Source organism: Eumetopias jubatus, unplaced genomic scaffold (genome assembly GCF_037043125.1).
Source record: "Eumetopias jubatus isolate StellerSeaLion01/CBP00866 unplaced genomic scaffold, mEumJub1_p1.0 scaffold_7, whole genome shotgun sequence".
NCBI lineage: Eukaryota > Metazoa > Chordata > Mammalia > Carnivora > Otariidae > Eumetopias > Eumetopias jubatus.
This window is the reverse complement of record NW_028274813.1, coordinates 29,074,680-29,093,442: the sequence shown is the minus strand read 5'-3', so window position 1 is coordinate 29,093,442 and position 18,763 is coordinate 29,074,680. Positions and strand designations below refer to the sequence as shown.

Sequence of the window (18,763 nt, the reverse complement as noted above, 5' to 3'; positions counted from 1 at the left end):
CAAGGAGTATTTCAACACAATCAGGGAGTAAAACCAGTAAACAGAGTGAAGTCCAGAAAAGCAAGGGCTCCACACGGAAGTGAATGACGTCCCAGGAGGGTGATTTTACATCAGGCGTGTAGAGCCAACCGTCCAGACTGGAGCGAGAGGACTCAAGACTTTGAAGAGAGCACCTCTGGGAGACGGGGAGACAGAACTGAACAACGATTATGTAATGTCTTTAAGATGTGGAAAAATTATTGCTAGGCATTTTACAGATTTGTTAGAAGGCTTGAAGAGGGTAGTATGCTACTTAGTGCCGCAGAAGACAATTTGTATCTAGTTTAATAATGTGGACAATAATAAATACTGATTTAACAGAAATTATTATATGTCTCTTAGGAGGATCATGGGAGGAGATGGGGGGGTGGGAGATTTGGGGACTGGTGAAGGGAAAGTTAAATCCTCATCTAAAATTGATAATCAAGAACAACTATAAAAACCAAATTTAGAAATATACAGGTAAGTGCTAAAGGAAACAGAAGGGTAGAAAATATAATAAGTCTCTGTGAGAAGGGATAGGAGAAAAAAAATCTCTATTTTTTTTTTGCTAAAATTGTTGTTTTTGTGTGTGTGAAATCATTTAGTACTATGTTATTGTTTTAAAAAAATTATGTGGCCGTTTAAATTATAACTGATAAAACTAAGTCGCTCTGTGGAATAATGCTTATAATGCATTACCTCCTTTTGGTCTATCAGGATTTTAGTCTTTGTAATAAGGAAGTCTCCCAGGTAGGAACACTTGGCTGGCAGCCTGGAGGGCTTCTAGTGTCCTTGGTGTGACCCGGATGCCCTGAGATCCGTAGTCTCTGTGAGAGGGTGATACACAAGCAGGTTTGGACTTGTGTATCAGTCAGGCTAGCGCAGCCAGGAACGGATGCACCAGGGTTCAGGTAAAGAGTAAAGTGGGGAGAAGATATAAAATGCCTACATAACTATGACTGCATGATGCAAAAATGATGCATTCGTCATGAGAAGGAAACAGTTGGATTTGTCCCAGAATTGGGAGTAAAGGTGTTTTCCCTTTAACTTAGAATTATATAAAGACAGAATGTTTGTGTAAAAGAGAATACAAGTTTTTACAGGAAATCAGTGATGTTCTTTGCTTCCCTCCTGCAGCTTAATTGCTTACACGGAACAGTATGTGGAATATGATCCTTTGGTCACGCCGGCTGAGCCCTCCAATCCCTGGATCAGCGACGATATCACTTTATGGGACATAGAGATGAGGTAAAAACAACAAAAAAAAAGCTTTAGTGTTTGAGAAGGAAAGAGATGTGAGAAAAAAATCATGAGATAGTGAGATTACATTATTTCCTATTTTAATTTGACGATTTTTATCACTAGAACAGAAGCCCCTCAAGTTACCTCCTAAGTCCTGCCCACACATGGTTCTACCTCCCTATAGCTTCGCTTTTGTACATGGATACTCAGTGGCTTTCTCTGACCTCTCTCTGACCCTTGGATAGCATGATAACGGGGACAGTCCTTCACATTTCCCAGTTCTTTTTAAGATTTTATTTATTTATTTTGAGAGAGAGAGTATGGGGGCACAGAGGCAGAGGGAGAGAATCAGACTTCCTGCTGAGCGCAGAGCCTGACAAATGCGGGGCTCGATCCCACGACCCTGAGATCAGGACCCCAGCCGAAACCAAGAGTTGAGCACTCAACCAACAGCCACCCAGGTGCCCCCCATTTTCCTAGTTCTGATTGCTGAAGGGGAAAAAAAATCTGTCGGCCAATTTGTTTGTATATAACAGCAGCAGGAACAATAGTAAGAGCGAGCATGGACTCAGCACCAGCCACATGGTGTCTTGCCTGGAGTCCCCACAACAGGTAAACAGTAGTCTCATCATTGAACAGATGAGTAAACTGAGGCACAGAGGAGTTAATGAACTTGCTCGAGGTCACGCAGCGAGTGGGTCAGAATTAGGGTCAGAACCCAGACAGCAGGCTCCAGAGCTGTGGTTTTCATAACTCTGCTCTCGGGGAGTGACTGCAAGTAGCTCTTTGCCTGTGAGGGAAGGTAGTGCGTTCTTTGACTAGCCCAGGAGCCAAAGCCCAGAGGGACTTGGACCAGAGTCACAGTCACCGAGGGAAGTGCACAGACACATCTGGTGTGGTGTGCCTTTGCACCCACTGCCCCTCGGCTAGAAGACTTTTTATTTCATTTTTCATTTCTTTATATCTCCCTCATTCGCTTTCACTCTTGCTCTTTTTCTGGTTTCTTATGTGGAAATGAAAAAATCTTATAAAAAGTAATAAAAGTCTGGGGCGCCTGGGTGGCTCAGTCAGTTAAGCGTCTGCCTTCAGCTCAGGTCATGATCCCAGGGTCCTGGGATGGAGCCCCGCATCGGGCTCCCTGCTCTGCGGGGAGCCTGATTCTCCCTCTCCCCTCTCCCCCACTCGTTCCCCTGCATGCTCTCTCTCTCAAATAAGTAAATTGAATCTTAAAAAAAAAAAATAAAAAATCTTTTAAAAAAAGTAATGAAAGTCTTTTGTGACTTTTACATTTTGCTTATTATAAAAAGTTCAAACTAGTCAGATGTACATAGCAAAGAAAAGTCTCTCTCCCCGCCCATCCAATCTCACTTTCCAGAAAGAATCTTTGTTTATAGTCTAATGCCATGGTTCCCAAACTGAGCCAGGGCACCCTGGACCACTGCAGGGAATTCACAGGGTTACCCCAGGATATTCTGTATCCTTGAGGGAAACACCGTGGCGTCTGACATGTTTCCGATACTGCATAAAGTACTAGCTTAACATACTTCACCGTTTTCAGCATTTCATATTACATTCTTTTCTTTGCAAATCTGGGTTTTCAGGGCAGTTGCTATGATAAAAGGCAAGTACTGTGCAAAAATCAAAATGGAACAGAAAATGAGCATGTTGGGGTCCAGTTTGATGCCAAAGTTTGAGAAGATGTACAGTGCTCAACAGGCCCACATTGTAGTTATTTAAGAATGAAGTAAACATTGTTTTTTCTTTCAATTTATACGTACTTTGTAGCTAGTAAGTTTTAGGACATAGATATTTATTAAGTCCTTTGGACCTGACTATTTAAAACAAAGCTGTTACATGGTTTTTTTGGCCCAGGGACACCATGAAAAATTTACTGAGACACTAAGGGTGCCATGAACTCAGGGAGTTTAGATTCTTATGTATATACAGTATCATATTCTTTTGCATAAATGGATTCATTATATATACATTGTCCCATAATTTTTTAATTAATATATCATGGGAACACATATAAATCCACCTTATCTTTTTCAGTAACTACATAGTGTCCCCTTGTATGAGTGTAGTATAATGTATTTAACCAGTCCCCAGGTCATAAATATTAAGGATATATCCTTTTGTTTTGTTTTGCTAGTATAAACAATGATGCAAAGAACATCCTTATACACAAGTCCAATTATTATTTTAGGATAAACTTCCAGGAGTTGCTAGGAATTGCTAGGCCTGGCATGTTAATTTTGATTTTAGTTCATATGGCCAGATTCCTCTTAAGCAAAATAGTATCATTTTTTCATACCCACAGCTTAAAAGTGTCCATTTCCCCACATTCCTCACCAACTCAAGCATTATTCTCAAGGATTATCAATCTTTGTCATCTTTGCATGTGTGATAAGTTAAAGTAAAAATCTCATTTTTTTCCCATTTCTTTGTTGAAAGACTTGAGAATCTTTTCTCATGGTTGATATTCATTTTTCTCTTGTGACTTGACTGTTTTGTGTTCTTCACCCACTTTTCTAATGGTGTATTTTGCTTTGGACATTGGGATAGAAAACAGTTACATTTTACTTGGATTATATATTTTATCTTTTCCTGATATTTCATGTTTTCCCGATCTCGTTCTTCTTGTTTCTTTTCCTCTTCCCTGATTTTTGCTTTATGAATCAAGTTTTGTATTAGCTTTCCTTACTCTAGTTTCTATTCTAATCATATTTACTATTAAATGTTTTAATTTTTAATCAATGGCATCAATTCATGCAAATAATAATAAATTATGTAAAATAAAAAATAGAAATTTCCCTTTGCCTCCTTCAAATCCCATTCTTCTTGATAGATCTATTAACCTGATATATTTTAGACCAACATACTGGGACTTAATATTTCTCCATCAACATTAAAAGAAAAATAGTTTGTAGATGAGTATCTTCTTTCTAATAGTTCTGACGTGCCCTACATCATCCCTTCTAATCTGATCCAAGAATGTAAATCTTTCCTTAACTCAAGGGGTTTCTCTTTCTCTCTCTCTCTCTCTCTTTAATCACTAATACTCTTTTTTCTGTTTTATCCTCTCTTCTCAGGAAATCCTGTTGTAGAAACTCTGAGCCTCTGGGATGGAGCAGCCGTATCTCTTTATCTTTTTCTCTTTTATAATTCCCATCTCTTAGTCTTTTTGTGTTATATTCAAGGATAGAATTCCTTGAATTACTCTTCAGAGCTTCCGGCTTGGTGTTCATCAATGTCTGTTCTGTGATTTTATACTTTATGAGTTTTCTTTTCCTACTGAGTTTTGGGAGGGCCCGTTGACAATCATGCTTTTCATTTCCAAGAATTCTTACTATTACTTGGACTCCTTTTTCTTAGTAGCCTGCTCCGTCTTTTTTATATTTATCCTCTTAAATCCCCCTGAGGGTGTGATACAGGTTTTGTTTTGTTTTGCTTTCATACTTCCCCTCTATTTCTGACATAGTCTGTTTCGTTGGGGGTCATTTATCACAGAATCAATCACTGTGACTAATCACCGTTCAGAGCAGATCCGTCCGTCTTTTCATACACCCAGCAACTTGAGGGACTGTTGGTTTTCATAAGTGAAGCTCTTGGCTGTCAACTCCTGCCATACATTAGAACCACCTGGAGAGTTTATTAAAAAACAAACAACAACAAGAAAAACAACGCCCAGTCCCCTCCCTAGGACAATTCAATCAGAATTTTTGGCAGTGGGGCATTGGTTTGTCTGTTTGTTTGTTTTTCATCTGTCCAAGTGATTCTAGAGGGCAGCCCTGATCCAGACGGACTGGATTGTAGCTGATGAGGATTCCCGCAATAACTGGGCGGGGCGGGGGTGGGGGGCGGTCTGTGGTTTTCAAAGCACAGGGTACATCAGAATTACCTGGGATGCTCATTAAGAAGACAGATGCCCCAGGGTGGTTCGGGGTGTCTGTATTTCTGGCAAGTGTCCTAGGTGATTCTGCGGCACAGCAGTTTGAGAGGTCCTTGTGTGGTTCACAGAGTCCCCACCGTCCACCCCAACGCAGGCTCTCCTCTGAGCCATCCACATAGCTGTAGGGTTTCACCTGAGAGTGTTTTGGGGGGCCATAGGTCAGTCAGCAGGGTCCCTCTGGGTCCTGGCCATGTGAGTCAAGAGCAGACTGAAAGACTGGGTCCCCTCTCAGAGCAGGACAGGTGGTAGAGCTCCACGGTCCCTTAAGCCGGGTGCTCTGCTCTGTCTCAGATCCTGATGGGGTTTCTGAAGCTCTTCAGTTTCCTCTCCATGGTGCTCCCAATAAGTCCACTCTTCTCCCTTCTGTTGGGGGGTCTTAGGGAGACTGATTAGATTGCAGAAGTCAGTGAAAGGTAGGGAAAAGGCTGGAATGTCTTTAGAAGTTTCTCTGCTTTGCTGAGATGATTTTCCCTCTATATTTGCTGTTCACCCTGAGATTACAGAGGCACTACTCTCTGGTTTTATTACCCATATTAGCCAGAAAACACCCCCCATTTGCTGAGGAGACCCTCTCTGCCATAGGGAGCCTCTGGTCCATATTTGTTTTGTTTTTTTTTTAATCTGGTCCATATTTCTGCGTTTCTTCCACATGTCCCCATCCAATGCCCACCAATTGCCTCTACTTCCAGTCCTGCTGCTCAGAGCTTGGGGTTTTCCCAGGCTTCTGTTGGGGACCCAGCTAATTTCTTTTCAGATGGCCACAGAGACACAGGTGGTTTTCAGTCAGTTGATACCACTTCAGTCCATCTGCTTTATACCTTCCCCAAATTCCTCAGAGTTTATCATCTGCTGATAACAAATTTCTTTGCCTCTACATACTACCTATTTGTTTGTTTTCTTTCTAACTTTATTTTAATGAACTCCAGACTCTTGCCTATTGCCTCTTCCTGGCCTGCTTCCTCAGAACCTCTCCTGGCTGGTTTCCCTTCTCCTTCAAGTCTCACTCAGCATTGGTGACCTTTCCTCAGAAAGGTCTGCTTGATCACTCACTCTCTAGTGGTCACCCCATCTATCCAGCTATTCTTCATCACATCCTCCCCCTGGTTCTCTTTCTAGTTAGGACTTAAACAGGACTATGCCTGACACATAGTAGGGATTCAAAAAGTATAGTTTGGATGGAGGCTGGATGAAGGAGTGGCTATTTCAAATATGTATGGAGAACTTACTATGTGCTGCATTCCAAACAAAAAAGGTCTCTCAAGATGCAAATGTAGCAAGGTGCATTAAACATGCTATCCTTTCTCCCAGCCCCAGGACTCCTTCTCATTTGGCAAAGAACATGGATAAATCACTTAGGCACAAAAATCAGGCTCAGAGGGCAGGGGTGCTGGCAGAGACTCAAACAAGGGGAGGGACTTGTGACATAAGAAAATGAGAAGAACGTATTTTTTGTTTCCGAGAAGGGAGACCTAAGTGCAGTGAGAGGCAAGGGAGAGCAGAGTCACAGGAGAGACCAGGAAGAACCCTAGTACTGCAGAGTCGAAGGACTTTGCAAAAACAGGAAGGTCAAATATGTGATTTTTTAAATGTTTGCTGCTGCGTGGTGCAATATGTACCCCCTTCTCAAAACCTTTGAATCTCAGTAAAGGCTTCCACCCCTCAAACACCTCATAGGAAGAAGGATTGGGGTGAAAATGGTGGTTTGTGGGAGGCTTGTGGCAGACTAGACGCAGCAGGTAAGAAAGCAGGACTCCCCTTGGGAACTCATGTTAGTCTGAGATGGGCTTTGATTTCTATGGCTCCAGGCAGACTCATGACGATGTCCAGAGCAGGGGCCTCACACACAATGTCTGAATTCTACAGAGTTCATCATACTGTCTCTGCCATGTGGAGGTTACAGAGGGCCCAGTGGAAGACAGCAGCAGGACTTAACAGGATAACTGGCAAGATGATATGGGATATAGCATAAATAATAATAGAAAATTGTGCTTTCATCCTTTCTCCTTCTCAGATAAACTATTAGATCTAGAAATCCAAGGATGAGAAAGCATCTGTTCAGAGGGCAATATAAGGCTACCCTTTTAAGGATGGGCAAACCACATCTCAAGTCTATCCGATGAAAATTCTGAGAAATAAAGCTTAAAGAAAAGAGCGATAGCCAGGGCTCACCGTGGAGGAAAAATCAGCCAAAAGTTGCCAGGTTGCATGTGGAGAGAACTCTGTAGTCTGAATACCACCAGGAGAGTGTCTCAGGGAGGTCTCTGGGAAGTATTCCTGGCCGTGCCATTAACCAGATAAAAACAAAAACAAAACGTGGCACTGCCAGAATTGTGGTTCATAAATTGCTCCCTCCATAATTTGCTCTGATTTGGGTTTAGCTTTCTTTCTCCGCTGAACATCAGGTGCATGAGCCAAGAGCCACAAGGGACCTGGTTTATCCTCTTTGGCTATAGGTATCCACTACCAGCCAGCCTGACCTGCTGAGAGGCAGCGACTATCCCCAGACTGCCTGTGCCCAGCAAGTCTGATAGAACTATTAGTCCAGCATATTAGTCAAGCTCCTTCCTTGTGGTGGTCAGTCTCCAAATACGGCCCCATCTGTGCGCCTTCCCTCTTTGTTCTCATGGGCTACTTCTTACATCAGGAGGGGACACCTCCCTACCTTTTCACCTGGGCTGGCTGTGGTACCTAATTTGACCGATAGAGTGCGGCAGAACTAACATTCTGAGAACAGGTGATAAAGCAGCTCTGTGTCTTCTACCTCAGTCATTTAAAAACATTTGCTCCTGAAATATTCCATCTTGGAACCCACTGACCATGCTCGGAGAATCCCAGGCCATTGATGAGGCCATGTCATCAACAGCCCCAGCTGAGCTCCTGGCAAACAACCAGGATCAACTGCCATGTGATGAGCCATCTTGGGTGTGCAGCCCAGTTGAGCTTTCCGGTGATCCCACCCCCAGCTTCTGGCTACAACTACTTGAGACCCCACATGAGAGCCACCCAGCTGAGTCCAGTCAACCCAGGGGACAGTGACAAAGAATACTAAATCACCATCTTAAGCCAAAGTTTGGGGATGATTTGTTACACAGCAATACATACCCGGACCACTCCCCATCGGAGTAGGCAGGACCCTCAGGCTGTTCTTGGAGCTTCAAATAAAATTGCCATTGTTCCTTTAATAGCCTTGACCCTAAAATGGCATCATTGGATATTTCCTGTTTAAGGAATTGTCTCTTGTCTCATAATTTTTCTAAAGACTCAAAAGTCTTTTCTTTTCTTTTTTTTTAAGATTTTATTTATTTATTTGACAGAGAGATAGAGAGAGCACACAAGTAGGCAGAACAGCAGGCAGAGGGGGAGGGAGAAGCAGACTCTCTGCTGAGCAGGGAGCCCGATGCGGGGCTCGATCCCAGGACCCCGGGATCATGACCTGAGCCGAAGGCAGCCACTTAACCGACTGAGCCACCCAGGCGCCCCTCAAAAGTCTTTTCAAGATGAATTATGTCTTTCTCCAAATCTTAGTTTGGGCATCAAATGTGGGAAATGTAGTGGAAGACAAGGTCATGGGGAAAAAAAGAAAAGGCTTTAGAGACAGACACACCCAGGTACCAATTCCAGTCTGCCTTTTACCAATTGTGTGGCTTTGGGCAATCTGACCTGTCTTGAGCTCTGGATGTCTGAATACAAATCTCCACCTTGCTGACTTATATTGAGATTCAAAGGGACCACTGTAAGGAAAGCCCCTTGCACCATGCCTACCACTATACTGGCCCTGCAGAAATGAATGTTTTATAGATGGCTGCTTCCTCTGAATCTGTCTTTCTTATTCTCAATCTGGGAGATTTCTTCCATGCTCTTAGGTTGGGAGATCAGCTGGAATGAAAGATGGACTCCTTTGGAGAGCCACCTATCTATGCTCTTGTTGGTTTGGGCTGCCCAGTGGGGTGTAGGCATTTGGTAAGAATCAGTGGACACAGAAGACAAATTAGAGTAAAGGAAAGGCATCCAGCCAGCAATTAGAAAGTCCTGTCAGGGTAAGGACATATCACCCCATCACTATACACATTTTCTTATTGATTTCCTCTTAGTGTTGAATACTTGCTGTGTGAAAACGCTAAGGTGAATACAAAGATGCATGAGACATGGTCTCTGCCCTCAGAGAGCTGACAAGATAGCTGGAGAGACGGTGACATAACCCTTGAAAGGCTAACCAAGAGTGCAAACTGTAAGCAAACAGTCATATGGAAGCATTTATCTGCAATGGTTGAAAACAAAGGGGCTATGAGTTCCATGAGTTATTTGTTTCAGTTAGGCCACAGTGAAGTTATTGTACCAGTCACCTGGTGATGAATTTCAGAGATGTTTTAATTTTCAGAATTATTTTATAACCACACAGACCATTCAATGGTAACAACATGTTCAAATCTGATCTTGAACCTTAAAGAGAATGATGCTTGAAATACCCAAGTGATGCAGGAAACACACGTCTAGAGAAGTTGTGTCCAAGGAGCCCTTAATAGAATAGATCCCAATGGCCAAATGTACTAGGAAAAAAGGAACAGATATGGAGCATCCACGTGTAGAAATAGGACTGTGACTAATGGATAGTTGAGGGGACCCAGATGTACCAGGTTGAATAGTGTCACCCAAAAATTCACACCCCTCCCAGAACCTCCGAATATGGTTTTCTTTGGAAATAAGGCTGTTTCAGATGCAGTGAGTTAAAATGAGTTCAAACCGGAGTAGGCGGGCTCCTAACCCGGTACGACTGGTATCTTTATAGAGACAACAGGCGCAGGCACATGCAGAGTGCATACCACGTGAAGATAGACACACAGGGGGAACACCATGTGAAGACGGAGGCAGGTAATTGGAGTGATGCATTGCAGGCCAACAGTCACCAAGGATTGCGGGCAACATCAGAAACTAAGAGAAAGGCATGGAACAAATTCTCTTCTAGAGCTTTCAGAGAGAGCATGGCCCTGCCAACACCTTGATTGTAAACTTCTAGCCTCCAGAATTATGAGATAGATTTCTGCTATTTTAAGCCACCCAGTTAGTTGGTACTTTATTATGGCCACCCTAAGAACCACTACATCTGGGTGTCCTGTCTGTTCAGAACCACCTTATTTCTGCTGAAGGCTGACCTTGCAGCTTTCTGCATGTCCTGATCTCTGTCCTATGCCTCTGATTCTGCAGCTTACATGATACCCAAGCTTTCTGGCCTGCCCCCAAAATGACCTTTCTTCCCCCCTCCCCACCATGACATCACTAGGTAAGCGGGTAGGATGAATGTGGACCCACCGCTGAGTAGCAGAAAGTGGTGGTGCTAGTGGTGGGTGTGCATCCATGAGGCAATTCCTGCAAAAGTAAAGCGACTTCCCACACCTGGCTCAAGGAACACAGCTTTCAAGCGGAGTGCACCTGCTTTCAGCACCATCCATGCAGAGCCCTCCCTGCTTGGTTGGCAAAGAGCAAACCATCGAGCCCATTCCAGGCCACAGCATGACCCTGGCAGAAAGATCCTGCCATTCTCTGGGACTTACATTTGCTGCTATCCTCAACCCCAGGAGGACTTCTCCATACACAACACTTTCCATCCCCTGGAAAGCTATCAAATGTGATGGGTGCTGTGGCTTGCGTTTGAGAGAATCCAGGATCTGTCTTTCTGTCTTGTTGTAAAAGGCCCAGCCTGGAACTTTGGGAGAGATCTTTCATGGAAGTCCCCAGGTTTGACCTGATGAGCTTGGTCTTCCATGGTGACCCTGCTGGGCTAAGAGGTGCCGAGTTATGCACAAGATCCTCCCAAGCCCCAAGCACACAATCTCAGAATTAGAAGATCCTGCTGCTGCTGCTGCTGCTGCTGGTTATGGCTTGCAGTGCAGAAATAGAAGGGCTGGGTTTGAATCGCTTAAATCCAGAGCTGCGCCTTCCAATACAGTAGCTAGAGCTACATGGGGCCACCTCAGCATCAACTTTCATGATTTATTTATTTTTTAAGATTTTTTTATTTATTTTTTGACAGAGAGAGACACAGCAAGAGAGGGAACACAAGCAGGGGGAGTGGGAGAGGGAGAGGGAGAAGCAGGCTTCCCGCCGAGCAGGGAGCCCAGTGCTGGGCTCGATCCCAGGACCCTAGGATCATGACCTGAGCCAAAGGCAGACGCTTAACGACTGAGCCACCCAGGCGCCCCAACTTTCATGATTTAAAATGAAATAAAATTTAAAAATCAGTTCCTCAGTCACACTGACCATATTTCAAGTGCTCAAGAGCTACACGGGTCTAGAGGCTTCCATATAGAGGGAACAGATACAGAATACTCCCATCATAGCAGAAAGTTCTATTGGGCAACACTCAGCTGGAGCTCTTTGTTGTTCCAAACCTTTGAACACACGCGCCCTCTTCCCCCTTCTCACTGAGTGTAATTTTCTAAGATAAATATTGAGAATATATCAACTCCATGATTTTATTCACTTAATGCCATTAGAGATAATAAGAAATATGTGTCAGTTTTTTAAAAAGAGGGGAAGTAAGTATTGCCAGACCCATGCTCCTCAAAGTTTAAGGAGCACTTAACTCACCCAGGGATCTCGTTGTGCTGTGGATTCTGATTCCCCATGTCTGACATGGAGCCTAAGAGTCCACCGCTGGTCCCCAGACCACTCCTTGCATATGGTGGTTATGGCATGTGGCTTGTGACCTAGGACACTGTTGCTACTTGAAGGGTCAGGCAAATAAATACACAAGTGAACTGCAATTGGAAAGACAGAGCTGAAGGAACTAGTCTCATCTTCCCACAGTAGAAGAATAAGACCAACCCCTGCTTTGGTCTGAGGAGGGTCACATGGGTGTGGGACAGCACAGCCGGGCTAAGGACTGCACTCTGGAGCCACATTTGTCTGGATGCGTCTTGACTCCATCACTTCCTAGTGTGTCTCTGGGCAAACGATCACTAGGCCTCAGTTTCCCTATCTGTAAAATGGGGCCAATACTAGTACATTTTTTACAGAACAGTTGTGAAGACCCAGTGAGTCAGCAGAGTTAAGATGCTCGGAACAATGCCTAGAGCATCAGAAACGCTGACCAGGTGGTTGTTCAACGGACACAACATTCTGCCTCTAAGCAAGTGATAGGGTTCATCCTGGATGAGCTGATGTATTTCTGACCGCTCGTATGTCACTTGGATCTAAATAAGACGAGAAGTGGTAGAGTCGAGAGTTGGGCTATTAACGGACAGGCAGGGTCCAGGGAAGCCAAATAAATGGGGTTGTTGCATTTCCTGTAGACGGCAGCCATTTGGCGGGTCTCCTGGTGACCTTCACCTAAACGTTGCCCCTTTGAAATGCCTTCTCTAAAGAGACATTTTACTGTTGGCTGAGGTTGTGCCGAGTCTGCATCTGGAGTTTGTGTAGGTTTTACCAAATCTATCACTTAAATTTGAGACATTGCCCTTCGGCGTGTGGCAGCAAAATAGATTTGAGTTGGTGGAGGCAATAGGACACCAGTTTTTGCCTAGCATTGATCATTTTCTTAAACCTTTGTTCTCCCTCAAAAGCAAAGAACCCAGCCAGCAGCGAGTCAAGAGATGGGGCTTCTCTTTCGACGAGGTATTGAAGGACCAGGTGGGGCGGGACCAGTTCCGGAGATTCCTGGAGTCCGAGTTCAGCTCAGAAAACCTCAGGTAACTCTCTCAAAGGTTGCAGCCATGTGCAGAGGCTGTATGGGGAGATGTGCATATTCAGCCTCCCATTCCGCCACCCCTCTCTCAATAAAAACACGAGGGTGCAGACTCACATCCCCACTAATCTGGCTAAGGCAGAAGTGGAGAAGGACAAACTTGATGTGCAGCTCAGGCATCCCCATGTGGGCACTTCCCCAGACCAGCATTTTCTGTTCAGTAAGTCCAGATGACATTTGTTCAAGTTGTTGGAAACATGTCTCCCATGATAAGTAAATGATCAAATGGGTCTGATGACACCGTGCATTAACTGAAACCAGAGAACCATGGAGCTGCAGAGTGGAAAGGCAGCTCAGAGACTGTCTCCTTCAAAACTTCTCAGTCAGGGGTCCCGAATACTTGACAAGCTAACCAGAGAAAAAGAGGGATCCCTGAGCTCATTTTAGAATTTCAAAAAGCCAAAGGTATATATTTCAATACGTGGAGACATATCTGTAAAAACTAATTAAAACATGCTTTTCCTTTTGGGGGGATTCTGTCAACCCTGTGTTGCTCTGGTCACCTGCTGCCAATGAGAACACATGGCCGTCGCTGTTGGTCTCCAGCTAATCAAGATGAGGGGAAATGTAGTGATGTATTAATAATTACTGTTCAGTAGAAGGAAAAAGCAAAATTTTCAAAACATGAGGTCCATTGAGAGAGGGAGGAAAGGGAGAGCATTCAGTGGGAGAGGGTCCATTGTCATGAAAAGTTGGGAAACTTGTGGTTTATTCAGGGTTCCGTTGTATTAGAATGGACACAGAGACCTAATGGTTCTGAGCCCCCTGAATGATCTGAGCAAACCGGTGACTTCTCAGATGGAAAGCTCAGGATTTTTTTTTTTTTTTTGACACACGGTTCTTTTTTTGCATGCTGGGTTAATTTCCATCTTCCAGTGGTATTTTTTTCAGAAAGGGTGGTTTTATTCATTTTCTAAATGTTTTTTAACTTTAAAAAGTCAGAGCATAGACTGTGGGCAAAGGACTGTCCACTCCGGTGTTAATGTGCAAAGACCATGTAATTTATTTGACAGTAGAGACCATATCAGTCCCATACATCAAGCACTATTTATCACACACCTATGCTGTATCAAGCCCCGCAAGAGTCTGCTGAGGGAGGCAAACAAGTCAAGATGCATGATCTTTGCCTACCATGATCTTGTAGGCCCTGGAGGAAAAAAAACACAAGAAACTATTAAATCGTCACATGAATATAAATGAGTATAAACTCTAAGAACTGTTTTGGAAATGTTTTTAAAAGGGAGGGATGAATGTAAGCCAGAGCAGGCAAATCACAAGCCGGTCTTTGAAAAATACACAGGATACCGATAGACAAATGAGAAGGAGGGAGCGTATTCTAAGCGAGAAGACCCTATGAGCGAAGGTACGGCAGTGGGGCTCTCCCACATCACACAGCCCAAGGGCGACGTGTAGATGCCAGTAAACAATATGTATCGATGCCTTTCCAGGCAACCAGGAGCTTACTGTACAACAGATAAGGCTGCATATCTGATGCCAGGTCAGGACACAAGAGTTCTTTCCTGAGGCGGAGCCATTGTCCTGAACACACCTCCCAGCTTTGCTTCTATTCCTAGTTAAGCATCTGTAACAGAAGGCTTGCGGTTCAGACCAGCCTCCGGGGCTGTGCGTGGACGAGGCGGATTCTGACCAGGAAGCCACGCCCTCTGTGGCCGGCAGGATGCACTCAAGCAGCCCCTCTGTGCGCAGGCTCAGCCCCCAGGACCCACACGGAGCTTGGTCCTCGTGAGCCACCCCTGGGAGTCTTTCCCATTTCTCCTTCTCATCTCTGTCCCCTCCGGGCCCCCCCAAAATAAAGTGATATAGAGGCCTCCTTTACCTGACTATTTCTCAGCCCATGCGTGGCCTTATGACGCTCTGCCACCTGCACCATTACGGTGACTTTGAAAAACCACCACTGGGCCCCGGTCATTTTGAGGGTCATTTTGAGCGGGAGCATTGCTGGCTCAGCACCTCCGTGCCCAGTCTGAGTGCAGCCAGAGCCACACATAGGTTCAGACTAGTGTAACGAAAACGCATTACCTTTAAGGCCAAGAGGGCAGGGAGCAGTATGTCCCTGGCAGGGGTTCAGCACCTCATCCTGCCATTACCTCCTGTGCCTCGGCCAGCTCCTTGGTCCTGTGGCAGGGGGGGCTACACTTGGGTGAAAGGGTGGGGGGAGCACCTGTGAGTGTGCCAGTGACTCATCTACACCCCCAGCAGGAATGCATAAATCCACACTTAAAGAGGGACCCGCCTCTGATCCATGACAGGAGAGAGGATAAAGAAAATAGAACAGCCGGAGATAAAAAGTACAGCCCAGGAGCTTATAAAATCCTCTCTGGAGGCCCAAGTTCCACTTTTATGATACTCAGCATAATTGGACATGTGGGGGGAAAGTTCGGTTTGAAATCACACAACTACTTAGGACTCTTCAGTCATCCATACCCAGGTGGTTCCTCTCCTCCCCTTTGCATTCACTCCTCCAGCCACAGAGAGTGGCTTAGCAGCCCCCATGACCCAGGGCCCAAGGACTCAGCTGAGCAGGGCAGCCATGGGTGCCCTGCCGGTGCGCCTCCACCACGTCCTGTGAATGGCGCCCCCTGGAGCTGTAAAAGCGGCATAACCCAGGGATCCTGCCCATCTGTTGCCTTGGCCACGCTAGGGATCATCTCTTCTCCCCAGGACCGATCAACAGCCCAGGCAACTGGCTTCAGGGGATGGGAGAAAAAAGAGACCAACCAGAACTCAACTGGATCCATTGCAAAGGGCATCTCCATTTCATCTTCCCATACTCCCTCGCATCTCTCTAGCAAAAGGGGTACTTAGATCGGAACCTTTTTGCACAGCCCCGTTTAAGTAGCCAAGTGGTTGAACCTGTACCAGAGCTTCAGAGAAGCAGCCCAGAGGAGCCCCCAAGAGACACAGAAATCACTCTCACAACAGCAAAGAGTCACCCTGGGTCCTTTAAGGAAAGATGTCTATGATAATACGACCTAAGTTCAAGTCCTCTTTCATGGTGAGGTCATGGAGGGAGGGGCGTCAACTTCAGGGCCCAGAGCGGGCATGGCCAGTGCATGTTGCTGCAGCCGGCACAGCGTGAGAACGTGTGCTCTCTGTGGCACTCCGAGCTGTGGCACCCTGTTCAGACGCACAGGGCCCTTGAGACAGCTGTTTGCTGGGGGCCTGCACAAGGCACGCGGGCTGTCATCCATAAGGCAAGAAGCAGGGGCGTCAAGTGCATTATCTGACTTCGTCCTGTGCGTTTTCCCAGAATGGTGACAGGAGTCCCTCATCCACATTTGTCCCCTCCCCATCGCCCCTATGCCCATCTTGGTCCCTCCCCGCACGGTGGTCTCTGCTGCCCGGCAGGGCACGAGTTAAAACTCAAAACCCACAGCAAAGAGCGTTGCCCGTACATTTTTTATGAGCTGTAACGTCTCCTGAGAGAACGTGGTTGTTCTTCTAACCTGCAGATTGATTATCCCAGTTCCACACAGTGTCAGCTGAAGGGAGAAGCAATTAAAGAGAACACGGGGGAGTTGCCAGGTTTGCCTGGAGAGCTCCCGGCTCCGAGAATTGCCCCTGGTCCTGGGAGGACCTGGGAAGGTTCACAAGGCCCGGCGGGACTCCCCACTAACCAAACACATGATTAATCGGAACAGAGGTGGCTGGCGCGTCACCGTGACAATCTATGGCACTTCAGCCACTGCCCCGGGAAGGAGCGTACCTCGGCGGCCGCCGCGGGGCTGGTGCTCGTGGCCACCGTTGGCCCCGGACGATTTCTGCCCCACTGGGGACCCGGTCAAGTTGCCTCTGTCCTTCCTGAGTCTCTGCTGACCAGCAGAGGGCACAGAAAGCCTTCCTTCAGCATCAAGTTTGCTTTTTCTCTGGGAATGAACTAAAAGCTAGATTTTTCTCAGCCATGAAAATCCTAGTTTATGAAAAAAGTAGGGAACCTAAGAACTGCGGGGCCGCCCAGAACCCCTGGCAAGGGGGAGAGGGACCACGGCTGCGCCGTGTTCCTGCATCCAGCCTGCCTCGAGGAGAAAATCCCACTCCCCGTCCGCACCGCCGTCCTGGGGACAGAGGAGGCCACCGGGACTACCTCCTCTCCCCCCGGAGCCCCCCCAACACGGCTGCTGCTGGGCCCTGGGGCATCAGAGGCCCCCCGCGGCCTCCCCGCCCAGGCCAGTGCCAGCTTGCGTTCCTGAGCCATCCCCACGCATCACATGCCGGCGCACGGGCTGCCTCCCCACGCTCTGAGGACTCCAGCGAAGCAGCACAGATGGTCTCCCTGATACCGGCAAGTCCTTGTGGCCTGCCAGTCACGACAGCCCTTCTGCTGCAAGCCATGGAGGCTTAGTGCAGGATGGGCGGATTTGCAGCAGACATCTCCGCCCCCCCCCTCCCGTCCCCCTCCCCGCTGGCGTCCTCCAGGAGGAGCCCGTACCTGCAGGGCTTTCCATAAGGCAGAAGCTGCCCCAGCCTCCCTGGGCCAGCCCCCACCCTGGGTATGTGGCAGGGAGGTGCGCGGCCCCCGGCAAGGGGAGTGTGGCCGGGCCACCAGGGCTGGGGGGAGGGGGTTGGGGGGGCCTCGGAGCTCAGCGCTCCCGCCTCAGGCCTGTGGGCTCACAGATGGCAAACGCCAACCAGAGCCTGTTCTGAATTTCAAATTGACACAAAGGTTCTTCGAAGCCGGTGATGGTAAACACATATGGGATGTCAGGATGCTGTTGTGACAGCATTTTTGCTGTCACCTGAGAAGGATAAGGCAGGTCACCTCCCAGGCAGACAGAAGGCTGAGAGGGTCCCTGCGAGGGCAGGGAGGAAAGACGGCTGTCTAAGGAATGTCATCTCCTCGGCTTCTAACAGGCCTGTGGTTTCTTCTTGTACTTTTATTTTTAAAAAGTCTTGATTTGTGACAAAGGGAGCCTTTTTAATTTTTATGTAAAAGTTTGTTACATTTGATTCTGAAATCTCCCTTTACATCCACTTTAGACCTTCTCTATACCCAGCTGAGTGATGTGCATGACTGTGGCTCCCAAATCATTCTGCCAAAGGGACTCTGAGGCCTCGGGAACCCTAGGAGCCTACAGAGCTCCGAAGCTGCTGGGAGCTTCCAGGGCCCTCCCGGAGCTTGAGAGCTCCTCCTCAGAGCAGCCTGGAACACGGGACAGAAAGTGACAGAAGGTGACCCCCCACATGACATTGATTGAGGGAGCAGGAAATTGCCCAGGAACCATCCATGTGTGTGAGAAACTGCAGGGTCTGGTAGGCTTGGGAAGGATGCTGGCCCAGAGAAGCTGCTTCCAGCCGGGGGAATCGGCCCAGAGGCAACTCCCTGAGGGAGGGCCCTTCTCCCGTCAGCCCCAGCACGTGGCTGCCAAAGACTCACCAACTCAGTCTTTGGTGAGTTGCCCACTAGCAGTCTTTCTGGTCCTTTGAAAAACCCACACCAGCTTCCTTCTTTAGAACTGGGTTTCCTAAATCCCACCTGCCCATCAAACCCTGCTGTCCTGACAAAGAAAGCCTATAGGCGCTGTCATCGCCAGGTGACCATTTTCATCTTTGTGTCCCGGCCACCTCCTTCATTCCATGGCAGACCTCGAGGGCGGGATGGAGAGACCTAAGGACCTGGAGGCATGGGGTTGGGAGGTGGAAGAGCCCCACTCCCCAGCTGAGGCTCAGAGTTTCCCCCGCCTTTGCACTTTGCTCAGAGAACCCTTGCTGTTCTCTCCCCAGTAGCCAGAGGACGTGAACACCAGACCTGCGGGAGCAAGAATGCAGGCTGGTGTTGAGGGGCAGGT

The 18,763-nt window shown here is 47.0% G+C and overlaps 1 protein-coding gene across 2 annotated transcripts in view; it reads left to right on the top strand.

Annotated features, from left to right (window-relative positions):
- Positions 1 to 18,763, top strand: part of RGS6 (regulator of G protein signaling 6) — a 557,198-nt gene that overhangs the window by 496,213 nt on the left and 42,222 nt on the right. For both annotated transcript variants that reach the window (XM_088024538.1, XM_028101509.2), the window contains 2 exons: positions 1,159 to 1,269; positions 12,775 to 12,900. In XM_088024538.1, the coding sequence (XP_087880664.1) occupies positions 1,159 to 1,269; positions 12,775 to 12,900 (237 nt within the window). The remainder of the gene's footprint in view (positions 1 to 1,158; positions 1,270 to 12,774; positions 12,901 to 18,763) is intronic.